Genomic DNA, 24,000 nt, shown 5'->3' on the forward strand with positions numbered 1-24,000 from the left:
AACTGGTGTAATGTGTTCAGCTTTCTTGGTTCTTGTTAGAACTCTAGCAGCCGCATTCTGAATGAGCTGTAGTTGTTTAATAGCTTTTTTGGGAAGACCATTGAAAAGACTGTTGCAGTAGTCTAGCCTGCTAGAAATGAAAGCATGAATTAGTTTTTCAAGATCTTGTTTGGACATGTAGCCTCTAATCCTTGCTATATTTTTTAGATGATAGAAGGCAGATTTTCTTATAAGCTTGACGTGGGAGTTGAAATTTAGATCAGAGTCAATAATAATGCCAAGATTTTTTACCTGGTCCTTTGGCTTCAAAGATAGGGATTCGAGGTGAGCAGTAACTTTGAGCCTATCTTCTTTTTTGCCGAAGACAATTATCTCTGTTTTGTCTTTATTAAGTTGGAGAAAATTCTGGCACATCCAATCATTAATTTGCGCAAGGCACTGACACAGTGTCTCTATGGGGGCATAGTCATCCGATGAGAGGGCTATGTAGAGTTGGGTGTCATCTGCATAGCTATGATAAGCTATTTTGTTTTTTTGCATAATTAGGCCCAGAGAGAGCATATAAAGGTTAAACAGGACAGGACCTAAAATTGATCCTTGGGGTACCCCACATGTCATTTTGGTTTGGTCAGATGTGTAGTTGCCAATGGAGACAAAGTAGTTCCTGTCTTGCAGATAAGATCTGAACCACTCTAGGACCGTGCCGGAAAGCCCGACCCAGTTTTCCAGTCTGTCCAATAGAATTTCGTGGTCAACCGTATCAAAGGCAGCGCTGAGGTCTAGTAACATTAAGATTGAGATTTTACCTGAATCAGTGTTCATTCGGATGTCATTTATAACTCTGATAAGCGCAGTTTCGGTGCTATGATGGGGTCGGAAGCCTGATTGGAAGGGATCTAGGAGATCATTGGAGGATAGAAAGGTATTGAGTTGTTGGTAGACAGTTTTTTCGAGTATTTTGCTAATAAAGGGAAGATTTGATATTGGTCTGTAATTGCTGATTATAGAGGGGTCGAGGCTACGCTTCTTTAGCAAGGGCTTAACAACTGCAGTTTTTAGAGATTTTGGAAAAATGCCTGTAAGAAGAGAGGTATTAATTATCTTCAGTATGTCGGTCGCCAGGCAACTGTAGACATTTTTTAGAAAGCTTGTTGGCAGGGTGTCTAGGCAACACGATGAGGATTTAAGGCCTCGTATCGTTTCTTCTAGTTTCTTGTGGTCAATGACATTGAACTGAGTCATGTTAATTAAGCACCTATTCTGTGGGTGCGGCGGAGCCACATTTGTTCTTGATGTGGAAATAGTTAGTCTGATATTTATAATTTTATCCCTAAAGAAGGTCGCAAATTCATTGCATTTGACATTGGATAGAAGATCAGGGGCAATTTGTGGGGGGGGGTTTGTCAGCCTGTCAACAGTGGCAAAAAGAGTGCGAGCGTCATTGGTGTTTTTGCTGATAATGTCGGAGAAGAAGAATTTTCTGGAATTTTTTAGTTCCTGGTTGTAGGAGTGAAGACTATTTTTATAGATGTCATAATCGATGTGAAGTTTAGTTTTCCGCCATTTGCGCTCTGCTTTCCTACAATCTCTTTTTTTGTTATTTACAGAGGGAGCGTTTCTCCATGGTGCTTTTTTCTTACCGGAGATTAGTTTAGATCTAATGGGAGCTACAGCATCAATAGCCTTTAGGGTTTTAGAATTGAAGTTATCTAGGAGATCATTGACAGAGGCTGAGGAGAGGGAAGGGGCCAGCGAGAAAGCCTCCATGAACCGTGTGCTAGTGCTCTCGTTGATGTGACGCTTTTTGATGGTTTTTGACCGAGTAAGAGCGATAGGGGTGACCTTGAGTTCAAGAAAGATACAGAGATGGTCGGACAGAGCAACATCACTAGCTGAAAGAAACGATGACTCAAAGCCCTTGGTGATAAATAAGTCTAGGGTATGGCCTCGATTGTGAGTGGGCCCAGAGACATGTTGTAACAGGTCAAAAGTGTCAAGGAGGTTATTCAATTCTTTGGCATTATTATCATTGGGGTTGTCAATATGAATATTAAAATCTCCTGCAATAGTTAAACAGTCGTGTTCTATGGAGATTATAGAAAGGAGTTCTGAAAATTCATCAAAAAAACTACTAGAGTACTTAGGTGGTCTGTATATAATCAGTAGTAAAATAGAGGGAGAGCACTTCAGAACAGCGGCCAGATATTCAAACGATGAAAAGTCGCCAAACGATACCTGCTTACATTGAAAAACATCAGAGAAAATAATAGCTACTCCTCCCCCCTTCTTACCGACTCTGGTAAGAAGGGGCAGATTACACCTGCTCTAGTCATCAGCCTATCAGAACAGAGGCAGATTACCCCTGCTCCAGTCATCAGCCTATCAGAATACTTTGAATTTGTTGAAGCAAAAGATACCCACCAATGACAGAGAGGGAGAAATCAGTGGTATGTTTGATTTTTCATTAATAGAAAGCACTGCTGATATTGATACAGTTGCAAATGAGTATTGTATCCGTTTAAAATTTTTAGTATCGACTTTTATCGATACTATCGATACTTTTGACAAGCCTAATATGATGACGGACGGCAGTAAATGAGCGATGAGGAGGAGGAGGGGAAGGAGGAAGTGGATGAGGCACGGTAGGCTGGAAAGGAGCGCATGCACACATTATATCATCTGCTGCAGATTTATTTTTCTCTCGAGTCAGTATAAATAATAAGAGAGGAGACTGCATCTATTCTGCAACAGAAAGTGCTGCTGCAATACGTCAGTCCTCTCCATCCTTTACTTCCAGATCAACAAGTAACATTGATCGTTTTTTTTGGTAGAACATTGATAGTAATATTGTCCATCTGGGTTCTTTTCCATAGTGATGTCGCTCACTTGCTTCTCGTTTATTTTCGGTAGACTGTAAATTGACCTCTGACAAAGTGGAACGCCTCGTTTCCGAATCTATCACATTCCACACATTCAACGCAATGTCGCCCCCAGCTGGTCGGAAAAAAAGTAACCGAGTCATACACGTAGCAAATGTTCTACTTTCTTTCTTTTTTACGCCTGAACTACCCAGCATATTCAAACTTGTTGCAGTGCCACGGCAGAGTTATGAAGCAGGACTGGTATAAAGGCTGTACTGTATATAACATAAACGTGTGCGTGTGTGTGAGAGTGAGATAGTTTTTTCTCCATATCAGTATACAACATTTCTGTGTAGCAACTTGCAAGTCTCAAGCACATCGAAACGTCCAGCGCGAACAACTCATCTAAGCCCTCGTTCACACCATACGCCGAAGCCACGCTGAAGCTACGCAGCGCTATGCCAGTTATATTTCGGTGTCCTTGTTAACAGGCGAGACCGTTCACACCAGCCGCACGCCACGCCACGCTGAAGCCATGCTGCAGCGATAGATTCAGCTTCCGTTCAATTTTTCCAGCGTGCAGCGCGGCTCTCAGCTTCTGTTAAGCGCTGCTTCTGAGGAGCGCCTGGTGTGAACCGAGGGCAATGCTTTTTAAGTGATCACAAGTGAAGTCAGGAACAGCTTATTGGAAATGCTGACATGCTAACTAATGCTTAGCTAGTCCCACTCATAATGCTGAGAGCGGTTGATAGTTGTCGAGACATGCTCATCTTTGTGGTAATTTGCAGTTCAGAGAACTGGTGCTGATTCAGCTATTTTTTTTGCTTACACATTTTAATTGCAGAGAACAAAGAAATGAAAGGAGCCCTATTATATGAGTTTATGTTTTCCTTTATATACATACAGTTATATTATCAAAGATGTTAAAATGGTTTAATCTGCTTAGCAGTGAATGAAGATATAAGCCAAAGGGAGATGTGTGTAAACACTCCAGCACAGCGCAAAGGTTTCCCCACAGACTGATTTGGTTTTAGTCTCAACCCTACTTCATCATGGACTCCTGCCTACAGATCAGAGGTGTAACAGCATGGACTCCTGCCTACAGATCAGAGGTGTAACAGCATAGACTCCTGCCTACAGATCAGAGGTGTAACAGCATAGACTCCTGCCTATAGATCAGAGTTGTAACAGCATGGACTCCTGCCTATAGATCAGAGGTGTAAAAGCATAGACTCCTGCCTACAGATCAGAGGTGTAACAGCATGGACTCCTGCCTACAGATCAGAGGTGTAACAGCATGGACTCCTGCCTACAGATCATAGAGGTGTAACAGCATAGACTCCTGCCTATAGATCAGAGTTGTAACAGCATAGACTTCTGCCTATAGATCAGAGTTGTAACAGCATGGACTCCTGCCTACAGATCAGAGGTGTAACAGCATAGACTCCTGCCTACAGATCAGAGGTGTAACAGCATGGACTCCTGCCTACAGATCAGAGGTGTAACAGCATAGACTCCTGCCTACAGATCAGAGGTGTAACAGCATGGACTCCTGCCTACAGATCAGAGGTGTAACAGCATGGACTCCTGCCTACAGATCAGAGGTGTAACAGCATAGACTCCTGCCTATAGATCAGAGTTGTAACCGCATGGACTCCTGCCTACAGATCAGAGGTGTTAACATCATGGACTCCTGCCTACAGATCAGAGGTGTAACAGCATGGACTCCTGCCTACAGATCAGAGGTGTAACAGCATGGACTCCTGCCTACAGATCAGAGTTGTAACAGCAGTTCAAACCAGTCCATCTGCCACGTGGGAAACTACATTTTCCATTTGGTCAAGGGAGTCCTTTTAGACAAAGCAAGGCTCAGGGTCTGTAACCACATGGAAAGCAAGTACCTGTGCATTGTACCTGTGGTAGGACAGCTATGTCGGTGATGAGGCTATGAGGCTATAAGGCCTATAAGGATGGCGGACATTATGTCTTTAATATAGGATACCTATACGTTTTTGTGTTTGTCTCACCACTCACCCACTGGGGGAAAGAAAAACAGATGACTGAACAGTGTCAACATTCCTTTTGAAATCAAAGGGTCCAACGAAAGGTTGTTACCTTGGGACTGTTGCTTGGGGTTTGCCATGAAGAATGTCACCATGCTTTTTGGTTAGCTAAATGACAAGACGACAAATGCATCACAATACAAGCTCATAACTCGTGATAAGCTGCGACCATCGAGGCACTTTAGGAAGGTGTGGTGGTTGTGACACATTTGTTCGGTTCAGTCTGTGGCTTCAAACAGGAAACTAAACTGGCACAATAAAAAAAGGTTACTTTAGGCTATATATTCATCTATAGCAGGGGTGGGCAACTATTTTTCATGGGGGGCCACATGAGAAACCCAGATTGTTGCCGGGGGCCGAACAAATATTGTCATGCCATAACCCATGGATGGGCAACTTTGATGATAGAGAGGGCCACAAAAAAATGTCCTCGCTACCAGTTTTTGCTGAGGGCTGAACGGCGCCAGCGCGAACATTTTTGGTAATTTGAAGCCAGGTTTAGAGGAATAACTCATTTTAAATTAACAGTTGTGATGTGATTATTCAGTCTTAACCACCAATATTTGATCCTTTTCTCACTCACTCCTATGTCACCACCTGCTCTCCCTGCAGGGCTTGAAATTAACTTTTTTCACCACCTGCCAATATGGCTGCTAGATTTTAAAGTTACCAGCCAATTAGAATTTCCACTAGCCGCCGAAATGTTTTTCTTGAAATAAACCAGAATATGAGTGGGTTAATTTAAGCATAAGTATCAGTAAGTGGCCCGGGATTCTCAAAGCCTGTGTTGAGGGTCACACAAGAACAAAAATGCACTCTTGAAGCTAAATAAATCCAAAACCAACAAGTTAATTATTTAAATTTCTACTTCAATGTAGAACGGTCATTTCTTACACATGAGATTACTTTTAGCCTTTTAGTCATAAATATTATTGAAAGATATTCCATATTCCAGACTGAAATGCTATAACAGGAGAGTATTGACCAGAATGACATGAACATTTGGACACTTATAGAGAGCCGCAGTAACGAGTCCGGAAATCATCGATGCTAACAGCCCTGGTTCAACACAGTTTTCGCCTATGGGAGTTTTGAATGGGTTTTTGGCGCGATGCTTCTAATAAGCTCTCTGGGCAACGCTGGCTTAATCAAACGCGAACCAGATGGTAGTAACATCATCTTCACACATGAAGACCACTTTTATGAGTTTTGAAGCTTTTATGTGCCGTTAAAAGGGCGGCTAGCTAGCAAACGGCTAAATGGGACTACACTGTTGAGTCGATGGGGATATATACGTCAATAACGTCATCACTCAAAGGACGAACACGGAAATTCTCTTTCCCTCACCTGGTTCAGCCCCGTTCAGCCCGGGGTAATCAGTGCACACATCAACAAAAGTCCAGGTTGAGTGCTGACGTGACGTGGAAGCCTATGCGACAGTGTGTAGTTCTGCATTAGCTTAGCACGAGCTTTTTACCTCTAGCGCTCGCATTTACGCTTCAAAACTCATGAAAGTGGTCCTCATGTGTGAAGATTATCCCGCTGAACCTTGGTTCGCGTTTGATTAAACTTGCGTTGCCCAGAGACCTTATTTGAAGCATCGTGCCAAAAACCCATTCAAAAATCCCATAGACAGAAACAGTGTTGAACCAGGAAGTTCGGGACTTCCGCATTCAGCCTACAAAAATACGTCATCCCTGCGGCTCTCTATTCAGCGGGTATCTTGCATGTTGCGTTCAGGTGCACTGTAAAAATTTTTTTTTTTTTTGTGCAATTCCATCGCGGGCCACACAGGGGGCGCCCGCGGGCCGCATACGGCCCATATGTTGCCCATGTATGATCTATAGGTTCAGAGCTGGGCTCCGACACATGCACATCTAAATACTGGATCATAAAACGTGCCTGGTACTGGTAGACACTGGATCATAAAACGTGCCTGGTACTGGCACAGGCAGTGAGAATGTTGGGTGACATTTTATTCAGAGTGGTGGTTCTCAACCTGTGGCACAGGTGCCACTGGTGGTACACGGGGCTCCGTCCCTCTCATACTTTATGGTGGTCATTTCTGAGATGGTACTTGGTGTAAAAAGGTTGAGAAGCACTTTTTTCCACTCACTGTACATTGTGCTATGATGTCATAGTCGAAAACATTTTATACACCTGACGAAAAGACTGTGTATGCAATGTTTCCTGTTTCGGGCATACACATGTTTTTACACCTGATATAGTACATTTGCAACCTGACTCCGCCAAATGGGGCGGTATTGAGTTCACAAATTCACAGGTTGTGAAACAAATGTGAAGCAACCTACATCCATCTGGCAGCGTCAGGTTAGTACATTTGCCCCCTGGTATGACAAAACTATACTTTACCAACCGAGCTCAACTGAAACTGCAGCAGCAGTCAGTCAGGCTCACGGAGTCTTTATAGCTGTGTCCTGCATTGGTACATGTGCAGTAAAGTTTTGGACTGACCAACTGACTTGTACTATAGAGACACTGCATGAAATAGGCCACGCCCATCACGGGGGGAAAGCTCCGTTCATTTCCACACACCAGTGTCATTTTCCTTGAATTAAACATAGCTAAAAGCTGTTTAGACAACAAATGTAAAAAAAATCGCCAGTTAAAGTTTTTTTGTACTCCTGAGCAAAACAAGGAAGCCATTGAGAATTGGTGAGAAGAAAAATGTGGATCTAGCTGTCAAGGAAGTAAGTTGGAGTGTTCATCTTCCGTATATACAATCTTTTTGTGCAACACGCAACCATGCACGTGACATAGGAGAACGCCAGGATTGGAGGGGGTATTTCTGTTTTCCCCCGTCTTGGGCGTGGTTTCTGAATGATGACGCGTTATGCAGTGTCTCTATCTGCGGATAGCAGCTAAAAGCGACACAAAACATGAAAGGTTTATCCACAGTGCAGACAGCAATAGCCTCAGAAAAGGGTCTCCAGGATCAGCAGCTCTCCAAGCTGCTTCCCCTGACAAATTGCTCTGGGTGGATGAAGCAGCTCCTTCTTCAAAACCTGTTAGATTTTGAAGAAGGAGCCATACTCGAGTTTCTTTTTGACAACATCTTTGCTTTTTCCGAATATATTTCATACGCGTGGGATAGGAGGAAAAATATGACATATGATAGATAATTCATATATTTTACTTACTGAATATTGTAGTTAAATCTGTGTTTTGCTGTCCATTTCCTGAATGTATTGTTTATGCACCGGAATCGATATGGTAATAACTGTATCATTGACGGTGGTGGTGTAGTTAGGGATTGTTTCTTGGTCATGATTAACGGTCCGCATCAACAGGGCTGAATCATTGACAGTGGTGGTGTAGTTAGGGATTGTTTGTTGGTGGTCATGATTAACGGTCCGCATCAACAGGGCTGAATCATTGACAGTGGTGGTGTAGTCAGGAATGTCATACCGAATCGACCTGGATAGCTAGGCTTAGATAGTGAGGTAATATGCAGTTGTGCGGTGGTAGCATGGAGGGGGGTGTTTCCAGGACGCTGGATTACACCGTTAAGCCTTCTTGAGGTGTCGTGGGCCTAACTTAACGAAACGTCGGTGAAGGAAGGTGCCCACTTGAAAACCCCAATGACATGCTTCATACTGCTGTTGGCTAGGGTAGGTAACTGGTGATTTGTGTCTTGTTTATTAGTTTGTTAGCCTGTTAGCTTGTTTTATTCTGGATTGGGCTTCTAAATGTGTTTTTCCTCGGATTTTGGCACAAGGGATAGTAACATCTTGTCCTGTGTATTAATTAATGTATGTTGATGTGTCTGATAATCCCATGTGGGATGGGTCATGTAATTTGTCCTGACATGTAAATAAAACTTTCATTCATTCATTCATTCCTTCATTCATTCCTTCACAGCAGACTGTTCCCCACAGCACGTCTGACCTGGCTGGGCTCAGCTCTGTCATTTCTGCCTACTGGGACTGCGATGGAAAAATTGCTGAAATGCCCTGCTGATCCATCAATAATGAGATACCCGTTTCAAGTGTATTTAGGAGGATTTATTCTACATTAACCTCTGTGCACCTACAGTCTCCCCCTGACGCCATATTGTCAGGAAAGAGCCACGAGTCATTTTTACAACTCATCATATACTGAAACTATGGCACCCGCCCCCCCCACCTTGGAGGGCAGTACTTTTCCACTGCTTCCAGTGTGATTCACACAACTTCTGTCCACTCGGTACATTTCCATGACGTCAGTAGTCAATCTGATGTTCACAAGACACAACAATCCACGTCTACTCACTCAAGGCAAGATACATGTTCTCCCTATACAGAATGTTCTGCAATGATGAAGAGCATAGTTCACAAAATACATCTTAGCAGGGCCATAGATCATAAGCAATCGATCAATAAGTACTCGATCAATAATTTACTATCACAGGACCAGTTGGGACTGTTGGCGGATAGTGTTCAAGGGAAGCGTCATCCCCAGGGAAGGTTGGCTAACTTTGCCCTGAATCATCTCAGAATGACATTGAACACAGTACAGCGCTATTTCAGAGAAAAACAAGGTTTGATACCAAATTCTAATTTATCTGCCTTGAAAAAAACTATTATCACTAGGGGGGCATTAGACATCATAATTCTCTACAATACTGCACACATGAAATGGTTAGAAAATTCACCAACAATGCCTCTAAGCTGAACCAAGTGCTGCTCTATACTGCCTTTAACTTAGGACACACCACATTATACTGCTTTTAACTTAGGAGACACCACACGTATACTGCCTTTAAATTTCCAATGCTATCTTGCACGGTGGGAAAAAGAGATGGGTTACAACTGTATTTAAGACATTATTACTTACATTATAGACAATACTTTGGGATCTTAGATTTAGCTAAATTATTTTAAAGGTGCTATGTGTATAATTTTTAAACATTAATTGAAATAATATAATGCATGTAAACAAATGTGACCATGATGGAAACAATGTGTCGCCTCCATCTTGCGTGGCGGTTTGACAAGATGAACACCACATTGACCACATTTACCATAATGCTGCTGCAAAGAGGATGTTGAAATGAGTCCCTCGTCCCCGCCATGGTCTTTACTGAAGAGGTTAAGCATGTTGTGTTGGGGGGTTGGTTTTTCAATCGGCCTTTTGTTTCTTCCATCATCTGCCATGTCCAGAAACTCTGCGCCCTCTTCCTGTTTTGTGCCATAAAGCAATACCCATTTGCTACAAAGCAATATCCATTTTCTATAAAGCAATTCGGGAGATTTGCCAAAATGTCCGACCCCGTTGCTCAGAAGAAATGCGGTGTACTTCTCAGCAATAGGGATGCACCGATCCACATTTTTTCACTTCCGATCCGATTCCGATACCTGAATTTGGATATCTGCCGATACCGATATTATTCCGATATTGATATTTTTATTGAATATACAGTATAGGCAAATATTTGGCCAATTAAATATATTTTTTTTTAAATATACCTTGCAAAAAGCAGACAAAATTAAGAAAATATACAAGGCAAAGAAGGATACTATTATACATGGGAAAATTACAGCCAGCTGTGCAGCCCGCGCTGGAATTGCAAAAAAAAAAAAAAAAAAACGATTCCGATCCGATTCATGAATTATGTCAGTATCGGCACCCGATACCGATATTGGATCGGATTGGTCCCATCCCTATCAGCAATAGTCTCATTTGTTTACAGCATTCATAGAAATGTCTCAAAATGAATATGGTAATAATTTATTGAGCTTAAAAAGATACACGCAGCACCTTCACGACTTTTTCTGGACCAGCAGTTACCCTAGTGGACATTTGAATCGATCTCACCCTCTCCGGCCTTTTTTTGTTGTTGCGTTCCTCGACCTGCCTATCTGTCCTCTCTCTCTCTCAGTGAATCGGTCGTTTTTTCCCCACTCACCCCTCATGCCGCTGCCCTCCTCGTGGAAGCAGGCGCTACGATGCAGAGCAGAACCGGCCTCCTCCAGATGCTCGCTGCCCCCGCTGCCCGAGGAGGCGATGCTGCTCTGGGGGGAGAGGGGCGCGTGGTGGTGGTGGTGGTGGTGGTGGTGGTGGTCCGGGGCCGGGCCTCGCGGGGCCCGCAGGTCCTCCTGAGACAACCAGACGTGGTGGCCCCCCAGAGCCTGAGCGCTGCTGCTGCCGGGGCCGCTCATGGGAGGGGTGAGGGACACCGAGCGCTTCAGGGGACTGTGCTGCTGGCCGCCGCCTCCACCCGTCAGGACTGCAAGACAGGCAGGGGCAGGTTCACACTGTTAGCTGAGGGCTCTACTCAGGGCTGGAGAAACTGCTGTTTGGCTCACTGTCGCACGGGACTCCTATCTTTAGGAGGAGGAAATGCACGCAGACAAACGTGGAACACACGCTGCAGTTTCTCCCCCCCAGTATTCAGCTCTTAACGTCGACACCGATGTGAAAATTAACATGATGGGACATGGCATGGGGGAGGGGTTAAGTACTGGTACCTTGAATTCAATACCGGTGCCATTACCTAGTAAGCCAATCAGCAGTCACTTTGGGTTTTCGGAAACAGGTAAGGCAATTGTATGAAATACAATGTAACATGAACCAGTACCAAACTTTGTGAATGCGTTCACATATTCGGGTCGTCGGGGTCGCCGGTGGGTGGTATCGATGTCATTTAGCTGGTGCCAAAAAAGCACCGGCGATCTATCACCACCCAACCCCAACATTGATTAGTTGTTAATCACTGTATTACGCAACCATTATCAATATCAGGCGGATCCTTTCAGTGAATGGGTAACATGACTGGTCCAAATATCTCCGAATTAAACGGGCGAAAGAAACGAATAGCCTAGGAACAAAAATAACTCATAACTGCTGCTCATTAACAAACTATGATTCAGGGATTTCACAAAATTATCGTATGTGTTTATACTTTCTAAATGATGTACTGTAATTTCTAAAAAAAAAAAAAAAAACTAACCTAAACTAAACTTGTACCACTGTTCCTTCAGAGGTTGTAGTTGTCATAGACTGTGTTGCATAGTTGATTGCTCTATTGCTGACAAAAATGTGTTAATGTAAGTCGCTTTGGATAAAAGCGTCTGCCAAATGACCTAATGTAATGTAATGTAATGTAATCAAGTTAAGTCTATTCTCCTGGTTATATTCGTACCGTCTAAATCAACTTAGCAGCTCAATGATGAAAACCTCTCAAAAGAGCCAGGATACTACTAGCACTAAGAATACTGAGCGAGCAAAATGACAACAATTCAATATGATGGTTTATCATCCTCCAGGAGAAGCATGGCATGATGAGATGATGATATTGATATTGTTCATGTACATACTGTACTAAAGCAATTCAGTCATTTCTCACTGACTCATTTCCCACCATGAAGCTTTCTCTCCTTCTCTCCATCTCTCTCACCTTCTTTTTCTATCAACAACTGAGATCTCTGCGTCTCAGTCAGGTCAAACTAAGCCAACTGCTCCTGTTTGGTTTAGGAGGTGGAAACTCGGCGAGGTGGTGGAGGCAAACGGGAACTAGAGAGGCTTGTCAAAAGAAAGCAACAACACATCAACTTTACACATGTACAACAGGTAGGCCTTTCTTTAGTGCGCTGCTCTGCCATCACAGAATATTCCAGAGGCGGCTGGACGGAGGTAAACAGCTTAAAAAGATGGGGAGCAGAAGAGAGCTTTTTGTGTTGCCCTCCTCCCCTCTGACGGGCTAAGCTGTCACCAGTCCTCCAGTCTCTCCTCCTCCTCCTCCCCTCTTATGGGCTAAGCTACCACCAGTCCTCCAGTCTCTCCTCCTCCTCCTCCCCTCTGACGGGCTAAGCTGTCACCAGTCCTCCAGTCTCTCCTCCTCCTCCTCCCCTCTTATGGGCTAAGCTACCACCAGTCCTCCAGTCTCTCTCCTCCTCCTCCCTCTGACGGGCTAAGCTACCACCAGTCCTCCAGTCTGTCTCTCTCCTCCTCCTCCTCCTCCTCCTCCTCCCCTCTGACAGGCTAAGGTACCACCAGTCCTCCAGTCTCTCTCCTCCTCCTCCTCCCCTCTGACGGGTTAAGCTGTCACCAGTCCTCCAGTCTCTCTCCTCCTCCTCCTCCCCTCTGACAGGCTAAGCTACCACCAGTCCTCCAGTCTCTCTCCTCCTCCTCCTCCCTCTGACGGGCTAAGCTACCACCAGTCATCCAGTCTCTCTCCTCCTCCTCCCTTCTGACGGGCTAAGCTACCACCAGTCCTCCAGTCTCTCCTCCTCCTCCTCCCCTCTGATGGGCTAAGCTACCACCAGTCCTCCAGTCTCTCCTCCTCCTCCTCCTCCTCCTCCTCCCCTCTGATGGGCTAAGCTACCACCAGTCCTCCAGTCTCTCTCCTCCTCCTCCCCTCTGATGGGCTAAGCTACCACCAGTCCTCCAGTCTCTCTCCTCCTCCTCCTCCCCTCTGATGGGCTAAGCTACCACCAGTCCTCCAGTCTCTCTCCTTCTCCTCCCCTCTGATGAGCTAAGCTACCACCAGTCCTCCAGTCTCTCTCCTCCTCCTCCTCCTCCCACTGAAGGGCTAAGCTACCACCAGTCCTCCAGTCTCTCTCCTCCTCCTCCTCCTCCCCTCTGACGGGCTAAGCTACCACCAGTCCTCCAGTCTCTCTCCTCCTCCTCCTCCTCCCTCTGATGGGCTAAGCTGCCACCAGTCCTCCAGTCTCTCTCCTCCTCCTCCTCCTCCTCCCTCTAATGGGCTAAGCTACCACCAGTCCTCCAGTCTCTCTCCTCCTCCTCCCCTCTGATGGGCTAAGCTGCCACCAGTCCTCCAGTCTCTCTCCTTCTCCTCCTCCTCCTCCTCCTCCCTCTGAAGGGCTAAGCTACCACCAGTCCTCCAGTCTCTCTCCTCCTCCTCCCCTCTGATGGGCTAAGCTGCCACCAGTCCTCCAGTCTCTCTCCTCCTCCTCCTCCTCCCTCTGAAGGGCTAAGCTACCACCAGTCCTCCAGTCTCTCTCCTCCTCCTCCCCTCTGACGGGCTAAGCTACCACCAGTCCTCCAGTCTCTCTCCTCCTCCTCCCCTCTGATGGGCTAAGCTACCACCAGTCCTCCAGTCTCTCTCCTCCTCCTCCTCCCTCTGATGGGCTAAGCTACCACCAGTCCTCCAGTCTCTCTCCTCCTCCTCCCCTCTGATGGGCTAAGCTACCACCAGTCCTCCAGTCTCTCTCCTCCTCCTCCCCTCTGACGGGCTAAGCTGCCACCAGTCCTCCAGTCTCTCGCCTCCTCCTCCTCCTCCCTCTGATGGGCTAAGCTACCACCAGTCCTCCAGTCTCTCTCCTCCTCCTCCCCTCTGATGGGCTAAGCTGCCACCAGTCCTCCAGTCTCTCTCCTCCTCCTCCTATATGCGGTCCTCTTACTGTTGGCGCTATGTATAGGACTTCACGGGCCCCGTTTAAAATAGGTGCCCAGCTAACATTACAAGTTCCAGTCCCTAAATATTAGCCATTTTCCCTAAATACAGTCTCCCACAAAGGATGCCTTACAAGGGAAGGGATGGGTATGGCATGTGGGCTAGGGCTGACAGGATTGGGGGGGTGGAAACAGGATGTTCTATCAGTGTCATACAGGTTGATGTGATTGGACAATTATACCCATGTGTTCATCATCACGCCCAGAGGAGCAGAGTGTAATGACAGGGGGGTTAGAGACATGGTAGCTGACTCAGTCATAGGGATAAAGTACTAAGATACTTAGTGATCAAAATGACTATTGTATTCACTCGGGCAATAGTTCATTACTATTGTTTATTGTCTTTTAACAGAATCACATTGTGATGACATTCGTATTGTTTATTGTCTTTTAATAGTGATGATGACATTATTATTTATGGTCTTTTAGTTTGAACAGAATCATATTGTGATGAAATAATGATATCGAGTTATCCCGATGCACAATTCTGCTGTCTAAATGAATGCTAAAAAGGCAAATGCTAATTAAGATCTCAAAATGACGCCTGAAACAAATGAGGTTTTATCATACCTTTATATGACTATACTGTTCAATATGTCAGTAGTAGATACCGTTATACATTGCTATGTCAGTGATTTATTATGATTATCGTGATATTAATTTTGTCCAGACCGTTCAGGACGTGCGTTTGGTGCCAGCTGGCTCCAACACTCGCTTGGCAATGCCTCGTATCACTCAACAGTGGGTTGCTGCCTGTGCTGCAGACTTGTGAACATCTAAACCAAAAACTCCTTACATTTCTTCTCTGACTGAAATAACTTTGATGGCAGAAGGCAAAAAAATGACCCAGTGAGAAGAACAGGAAACAGCTCGATTTGGCAGCGAAAGTGTTGACGCAATCATCAACGTCTTCCTTCGCCTTCTCCTACCACCGGATATCTAGAAGCGGGATTCCAATTTGCTTGTGGTGCATTCAGGACTTCTACGCATTTTCCTGTGCTCAGAATTCCATCTGTGTGTGTGCGTTAGCCAACCGTGCGCTCGCTGGTGGCCCGGGGTAACTCTAGTTTAGCAGTTGTGAAATCCTGAAGTCTTTTGTGTGGGGCCGAAGCTAGCGGCTCACCGTCCAAAATAAGAGAGGATCTTGTTTGGAGCAGTGAGCGGGGTTTTAAATGTGTCTTTATTTATAAACCCTCAGCTGTTTGCTTCATCTCCCAGAAAAAAAAACACAGCCACAGCATTCTTGTCTGGAAATATCCTGCCTCCGACCATAGTTATGCTCAATTTCAACAGCCCTGCCCTGCCCCGTGTGTGTGTGTGTGTGTGTGTACTGTGTGTGTGTGTGTGTGTGTGTCTTCCACCTTACATAGCCCATGTTCTCCAGTTAGTCAGAGTAGTGACTGTGTGGGTGGGTGTGTTCAGACTCTTTTGAGTGTTACCACAGTGCGTTCAGTGTAGTCCAATGTAGGGGTGTCACTACAATCGCAATACGAAGATAACCGCGATATTTAAAATAAATAAATACATATTGATATACTAGTGTTAATAATACACACATATGATTAGCATCGTGATATCATCAGTACCTCTTCAATCATTTACAATTCTCTCCATTCTCACTTTGTCGCCCTCCCCCAATGCCCCCCCCTAAACACACACACACACACACACACACACACACACACACACACACACACACACACACGATAATCCTGTAGTGAAAATCTGATATTGTGAGTCCTAGCCCTAGTCCAGAGTGTATTTAGGGACTGTCCAACATTTACGTGGGTGGGGAGGGGTAAAATATGATATATTTATTATTAAAAAATATATATATATGCCGCCCCCCCCCCTACTTTTATATTATTTTCTCTCTGCCCTCCCCTTGCACCTGTGAAAAAAACAACAACAAACAAAAACGATCTGCCCTCTCTCCACCTACAAGTTCAGCCCTTTTTTAATTTTATACACAACTTAGTTTTTTGCTTGAAACAAACCAGCAACTTTTTAAATATTTAACTTTATCACCCGACCGTCGTAACTGGGAAGAGTTTTAACTTTGAGTTATTATATAAAATGTATGCACAGCAGATATGGAACAGAGGGGGCAGAGGAGATGGGAGGGAGAAATGGAAAGGATTGAAGAGGTACTGATAATCACCATACTATCATATGTGTGTATTATTGACACTATATCAATGCGCATCTACCTTGCACATTACGGTAACACCTTTGAGACGTCTTGCATCAGACACAATAGTCAGACTGTAGTAGCCTAGTGGAGTCGACAACGTACACAGATCCAACTCCAAGAAGGATGAAATAGTTTGAAAAACCTCTCTCAACAACATTATCTGCTCAAGGTTCATCTCTCTCCATCGCCCAAACAGGAACTATCTCTCCAAAAATGGCATCCCTCTGCTAAGTTCCTCTTTGCTATTTGGTGAAATTCTATTCTCAAATGTTGGAACAACAGTCAACTGAAGATCACAGCAGCCGGATCTGTTGTTGAATCTGTTCGCCACCGTGTTCAACCTAAGTTTTCAGGTTTGTGGCTTCATTCAAATGAAAAGGAAGTAAAAATGCGAAAGCTACAAACTCGTCCAGCTGCATCCGATCTTGGTCAGTAGTTTCTATACTCTGGTCTTCATCGCGGTCAAGTGCCGAATAAACCCCCCCGTGGTAAAACCAAGTGGACTGTAGCTTTTAAGGATTGTTGGTCAGCATAGGCAAGGAAGAGAGTGTACTCACTAGTGTTGCCTCCACCTGTGCCCACCGTGTTGATGGTCGTGGGCACGGATGACGATGGGTAGAGCAGCAGGTGTCCGTTCTCACAGCCCTGCTGCTGCTGGTGCCAGCCTCCGCCCAGCCCCGAGTCCCTGGAGCCCTGCCAGCCGTTGAGCCGGTCGTCCGAGCCGTAGCGCTGGTGGTGGTGCAGCGGGTAGAGGCCCGCCGACGAGGAGGTGTTTGTGGAGGAGGAGGATCCCGACGAGGTGAGGGTGGATGGAGGCGTGGACTGGGAGTGGTGGGAGTGGTGCGGCCCGGCGGCGGGGGGCGGCCTCTCCAGGGAGTCGCCCCGGGCGGCGGCCCTCTCCTCCAGGTGATTGAGCCAGAGCGCCAGGGCGGAGCGGTCCTCCAGGGAGGTGGCGGGGTGGATGAGGGCGTAGGACAGCAGCTGGCGGGACTCCTCCAGGTGGCGGCCGTGCTCGATGGTGTGGGCCAGGATGCGCGGCAGCAGGCGCATGTACTCGCCCTTAGCCTCCACGTTGCCCGGTTTGAGCAGCGGGAGGTGGGTGAGGACGAGGGAGATGACACGCTCCTTGGGCTCTCCTTGCCACTGGCTGATCACCACTGTTGGACAGAGAGAGGAGGGGAGACACAACGATCAATACAGACTCATAACTAATTTACCTCAACAGCGATCAATACAGACTGATAACCCATTTACCTCAGCGTGCAAAATTAACTTTATGTCTCACCTGCCAAGTGCTGGTCAACAAAAATACATCTTTACTGGTGAAAATAACTCATGTATATACAGTATTTCCATAGAAATGCTATTTTGTGTAGACCCAGGTATTAAGAGTTAATTTAGGCTCAAATTTGCTAACTCACTTACTGCACCGAGTTTGTAATTTATCGAATTTGATACATTTCAGCAATAAAGACGAGGCTGCTGCACGCTGCCACAGCTGGTGGAAACAGAGAATGCAACGTATGGTGTGTGCTGCTGTGCTGCTGATGGTTCCCTAAACACCAGCACTGTGTGCTGCTGATGGTTCCCTAAAGACCAGCGCTGTGTGCTACTGATGGTTCCCTAAACATCAGCACTGTGTGCTGCTGATGGTTCCCTAAAGACCAGCACTGTGTGCTGCTGATGGTTCTCTAAAGACCAGTGCTGTGTGCTGTTGATGGTTCTCTAAACACCAGCACTGTGTGCTGCTGATGGTTCTCTAAACACCAGCACTGTGTGCTGCTGATGGTTCTCTAAACACCAGCACTGTGTGCTGCTGATGGTTCTCTAAAGACCAGTGCTGTGTGCTGCTGATGGTTCTCTAAACACCAGCACTGTGTGCTGCTGATGGTTCTCTAAACACCAGCACTGTGTGCTGCTGATGGTTCTCTAAAGACCAGCGCTGTGTGCTGTTGATGGTTCCCTAAACACCAGCACTGTGTGCTGCTGATGGTTCCCTAAACACCAGCACTGTGTGCTGCTGATGGTTCTCTAAAGACCAGTGATGTGTGCTGCTGATGGTTCTCTAAAGACCAGTGCTGTGTGCTGTTGATGGTTCTCTAAACACCAGCACTGTGTGCTGCTGATGGTTCCCTAAACACCAGCACTGTGTGCTACTGATGGTTCCCTAAACACCAGTGCTGTGTGCTGCTGATGGTTCTCTAAAGACCAGTGCTGTGTGCTGTTGATGGTTCTCTAAACACCAGCACTGTGTGCTGCTGATGGTTCCCTAAACACCAGCACTGTGTGCTGCTGATGGTTCCCTAAACACCAGCACTGTGTGCTACTGATGGTTCCCTAAACACCAGTGCAGTGTGCTGCTGATGGTTCCCTAAACACCAGTGCTGTGTGCTGTTGATGGTTCCCTAAACACCAGCACTGTGTGCTGCTGATGGTTCCCTAAACACCAGCACTGTGTGCTACTGATGGCTCCCTAAACACCAGTGCAGTGTGCTGCTGATGGTTCCCTAAACACCAGTGCTGTGTGCTGCTGATGGTTCCCTAAACACCAGTGCTGTGTGCTGCTGATGGTTCTCTAAACACCAGCGCTGTGTGCTGCTGATGGTTCGCTGATGGTTCTCTAAACACCAGCTCTGTGTGCTGCTGATGGTTCCCTAAAGACCAGCGATGTGTGCTGCTGATGGTTCCCTAAACACCAGTGCTGTGTGCCGTTGATGGTTCTGATGGCAGGAGTGCAGAGAACCGCTCTATAGATAACCAAGAGGTCATGGAGCTCTAGTCTATTGTCGTCCAAGTCAGTAGGTGAGGAGCCCATTCCTCTCATCTGGGACCGGGGCTATAGATAGGGCAGGTCAGGGCAGCGGCTTTGGACAGCCACACAAATAGAGAGAGAGGATGTAACAGGACGCAGCCAGGCTGCACTTCCTGTTTGGGGACAAGGACCCTAAAACAGAAGGATAAGACATCACTCTCACTCTCACTCAAGTCACGTCACAGTGTACACATTTTGCATTGGGGCCAGTTCTATTGAAGTGAATGGAGCGGGCATGGAAAGTCCCACTAGTATAAACCATCATATCTGTGTCGTTTCACCTTTGATTGAAAAATGCTTCCACCAGATTAAAGAAAAGAAAAGACATGATGTGATGTTGACTGATGTCCAAACAGATCATGGCTCTGTGCAGCAGCTGCATATAGCTCAACTCAAGCCCCTGTTTAGTCCAAGATAGAACTAGCCAGCTAGCTACACCAGGATAGATGACCAAACAGGGCATCAGTCAACATCACATAATGTTGTTTCTTTAATCTGGTGGAAGCATTTTTCAATCCAAGCTGAAACCACACAGATATTACACTGCCTGCCCCATTACTTCAATAGAACGGGCCGCAAATTCTGCTGGTCCAAATGCAAAATACAAATGCTGTAATGTAAGTGATGTCTCATCCTTCCTTTTTTATGGTCCTTGTTTGGGGAGCAACACTGTGTGTGTGTGTGTGTGTGTGTGTGTGTGTGTGTGTGTGTGTGTGTGTGTGTTTGTCTGACAACTTTGTTCATTCCATCCACACACGGACAACAGCCCACTAATTCGGCCGTGAGGCGCCGGCCGCGGCTGGTCTCTAAATCCGACCTATGAGGTGAGACCAGGAAATAGATCTGCTGGACTCTCTCTCCGCCCCAAAGATATCCCAATGTCACACAGCCGCTACTCCGCAAGCGACACTCTGTCCCGTAAAGAGCGGACAAGTGACAAGCAGCACTGATCTGGACAGATGCACGTCGACCACAGTGACAAGCAGCACTGATCTGGACAGATGCACGTCGACCACAGTGCCTACAGCCGGCCAAACAAGGCCCACATTCATCTGACCCCACCAGATGACAGAGGGATTAATAGTCTAGCAGCAAGTCCTCAAAAAAGGCTTTAGTTTTTGAGATACCCCTACCCGAGGTAGAACAAATGACAACAATGTTTTTTCTTATCTTTAGGGTCTCCCATTAATGAAATTGATTGTTGTCAAAAAAAAAATTGGGGGAAAAGATGTTTTTTTGGCTGTTCTTTAGAACTACCCCAATCCCTGAAAAAGAGACAAATTAGGCCAATCCGAATAGGGGAAAGGTGACAAAAAAGCCAATAACTTGAGAATGCTCACTCTTTTCCTCATCAGATTTGCTGAGGTATGAACCAGGTGGCTGCCCTACATCACCAAATAGTCAGAAAATGATTTACCTAAAAAGATAATGAATTATAGTCCTGTAAATATAGCTTTAGTTTAGGCGGAAATTGTACTTTGTGGTGATAGGAACATAGGACTCCATCACTTTTCTCTCATTTATCAGAAAAACTGAAATCCCTGAAAAATATACCATTACTGAATTGTCTAGGGTGCTATTGAACACTGACCAGTAGTTGTATGGAGATATCTGGTACAGTTCTATTGCAAATGAGATTTCTTTAGACATAGGCCTACTACCTCTTCACTGAAACAGTCAAATGATTGTATGTTATTCTGAATATGGAAGTGGCATAAAAGCCTATAACTTGGGAATGCTCACTCTTTTCCTCGTCAGATTTGCTGAGGTATGAACCAGGTGGCTGCCCTACATCACCAAATAGTCAAAAAATGATTTACCTAAAAAGATAATGAATTATAGTCCTGTAAATATAGCTTTAGTTTAGGCGGAAATTGTAATTTGTGGTGATAGGAACATAGGACTCCATCACTTTTCTCTCATTTATCAGAAAAACTGAAATCCCTGAAAAATATACCATTACGGAGTTGTCTAGGGTGCTATTGAACACTGACCAGTAGCTGTATGGAGATATCTGGTACAGTTGTATTGCAAATGAGATTTCTTTAGACATAGGCCTACTACCTCTTCTCTGAAACAGTCAAATTAGGTCACTGGCATAATAGTCTATAAATTAAGAATGCTCACTCTGATGGTCATCATATTTGGAGAGGGAAATACCAGGTGGCTGAACTACATCACCAAATAGTCAGAATGTGAGTAACCCAATAAAATAAAGATTATCTAAATTACAAACCACCTGGAGTGGCTGTAGCTCAGGAGGTAGAGTGGGTCGTCCACTAATCGTTTTGGATCAAAGAGGTCGGTGGTTCAATTCCCACCTCCTCCAGTCTGCATGTCGAAGTGTCCTTGGTCAAGATACTGAACCCCAAATTGCTCCTGATGGTGTGCCAGCACCCTAACCTGCTGCCATCGGTGCATGAATAGGTGAATGTACCTACTGATTGTAAAGCGCTTTAAATAAAAGCGCTATATAAATGCAAGCCATTTACCATTACCATAAAACAGAAATAACAAGCTGTAAATATTGGAAGTTTGATTGAAACTGGAACATTAATAGTAATTATTAATTAATAAGTATAATAGTAATCATAATTCATAATACACAATCACTAAAACAGACTAGAAAAACGGACTAGAAAACAAAATAACCAAGGCAAAAATAAAACAGAACAGAGAAATAAAAAGTGGCTGCTTATTTGTCCAGGTATATGGACACTTTTTTCACAGCCAAAGTCCAAATATCCAAATATGAAATACAGTATCAGGCCTTTGTTGAACGTATTATGACCCTACCAGATTATTGTGCCAGTGTTTGGGAGTCTGGGGCACATTCACAACCTTATACTCCATTTACTGCAATTGTAAGGATTGCAAAATACTGATGCAAACAAAACTGTCTATATATTGTTCAGTCTGGAGGCAGCCTGTCTATCTGGAGACGATCATGTTTAATATACTGCATCCTTAGTATCATTGTCCATTTGTCAGATTAAGCTATCACAATGTTACATTCTTTCCTCTTCTGTGTATCATATTGTAAGCTTTTTCCGAAGTATTTGGATCTTTCATTGTTGCTGCGCATAAGATGTTGGAAGGCCAACAGAGAAGCACTGGCACTTTCCACTCTCTCCACAGTTTGGATCTTTGCAATACAAGTGAGTAATGTCTCTCACTTCTGTAGGTGCTGGGGGGTTTCCTAAATAGGACTGGTTGGCTCCATCTCTGGCAATCCATCCCTTGACGATAGGACTCCATAACAGGGGTTTGGGCATGTGACTGTGAAACCATATCAGTGTCTGATACATTGCTCTTGCTGTCTACCAGCATGTCATGCACTCACTGGCTGTGACACAACAAGTAGTTTGTACAGAATAGGAAAGACAACAGCATTCACCAAACTCAAGACCCATCTCAGTGAGCTCAAAGATCTGGCCCATTTTGGACTCTGCCAGCTTGGAAGAGTCTTTGCCAGTCGCAAGATAATTTGCACTTCTGCTTTACGGAAAAAATAAAAAGGAAAATGGACTGATGTGCACAAACTTGTATGAACTGAGGTTCATAATTGCATCAACAACATATGCAGTCTCTGCAAATTTGCCACCAACAGAGGATGCATTTGCACAACATGTGCAAAGAGCAATGTATCAGACAGCGATATGGTGTCACAGTCACATGCCCAAACCCCTGTTATGGAGTCCTATCGGCAAGGGATGGATTGTCAGAGATGGAGCCATTAAACCAGTCCTATTTAGGAAACCCCCAGCACCTACAGAAGTGAGAGACATTACTTACTTGTATTGCAAAGATCCAAACTGTTAAAAGAGTGGAAAGTGCCAGTGCCTCTCTGTTGGCCTCCCCTGTACGGAGTTCTGCACCTGCTGTGCAGAATGTCAAAATGTGTCCCCAAACATCTGAGGAACCTGACATTTGACATTCTAGTATCTATATACTTGACCTCTCACTGAAACACATCTTATGTACGCGCAGCAACAATGAAACATTCAAATACTTCGGAAAAAGGTTACAATATGATACACAGAAGAGGATTTTTTTTTACATTGTGATAGCTTAATCTGACAAATGGACAATGATACTAAGGATATATTAAACATGATTGTCTCCAGATAGACAGGCTTCCTACAGACTGAGCAATATTTAGACAGTTTGTTTGCATCAGTCTTTTGCAAGCCTTACAATTGCAGTCCATGGAGTATAAGCTTGTGAATGTGCCCCAGACTCCCAAACACTGGCACAATAATCTGGTACGGTCATAATACGTTCAACAAAGGGCTGATACTGTATTTCATATTTGGAGATTTGGACTTTGGCTGTGAAACAAGTGTCCATATGCCAGGTCAAATGAGCAGTTTTTTTTTCTAGTCTGTTCTCCTGTTTTTGTTCATGAAATGAAATGAAGCACTGAGATTTGGGGCTACCATAAAACAAATGTATTATGATTACTATTATACTTGTATTATTCCATCATGTCAAGACAGGAGATACTACTGATTTATAGTTTGGATTAATGTTCCAGTTTCAATAAAACTTCCAATATTTACACCTTGTATTTCTATGTTTTAGAGGCTTGTAATTTAGATCAACTTTATTTTATTGGGTTCCCCACATTCTGACTATTTGGTGATGTAGTTC

The 24,000-nt window shown here is 44.9% G+C and overlaps 1 protein-coding gene across 2 annotated transcripts in view; it reads right to left on the reverse strand.

Annotated features, from left to right (window-relative positions):
• samd4a (sterile alpha motif domain containing 4A) overlaps window positions 1-24,000 on the reverse strand; it is a 104,659-nt gene that overhangs the window by 28,801 nt on the left and 51,858 nt on the right. The window contains exons 2-3 of one of the 2 annotated variants that reach the window (XM_083652934.1): window positions 17,093-17,692; window positions 10,833-11,153 (exon numbers count right to left, since the gene is read on the reverse strand). In XM_083652934.1, the coding sequence (XP_083509060.1) occupies window positions 10,833-11,153; window positions 17,093-17,692 (921 nt within the window). The remainder of the gene's footprint in view (window positions 1-10,832; window positions 11,154-17,092; window positions 17,693-24,000) is intronic. The other variant, XM_083652935.1, reaches the window with a different exon arrangement.

This window comes from Poromitra crassiceps (genome assembly GCF_964638095.1).
Source record: "Poromitra crassiceps genome assembly, chromosome: 16".
NCBI classification, from domain to species: domain Eukaryota; kingdom Metazoa; phylum Chordata; class Actinopteri; order Beryciformes; family Melamphaidae; genus Poromitra; species Poromitra crassiceps.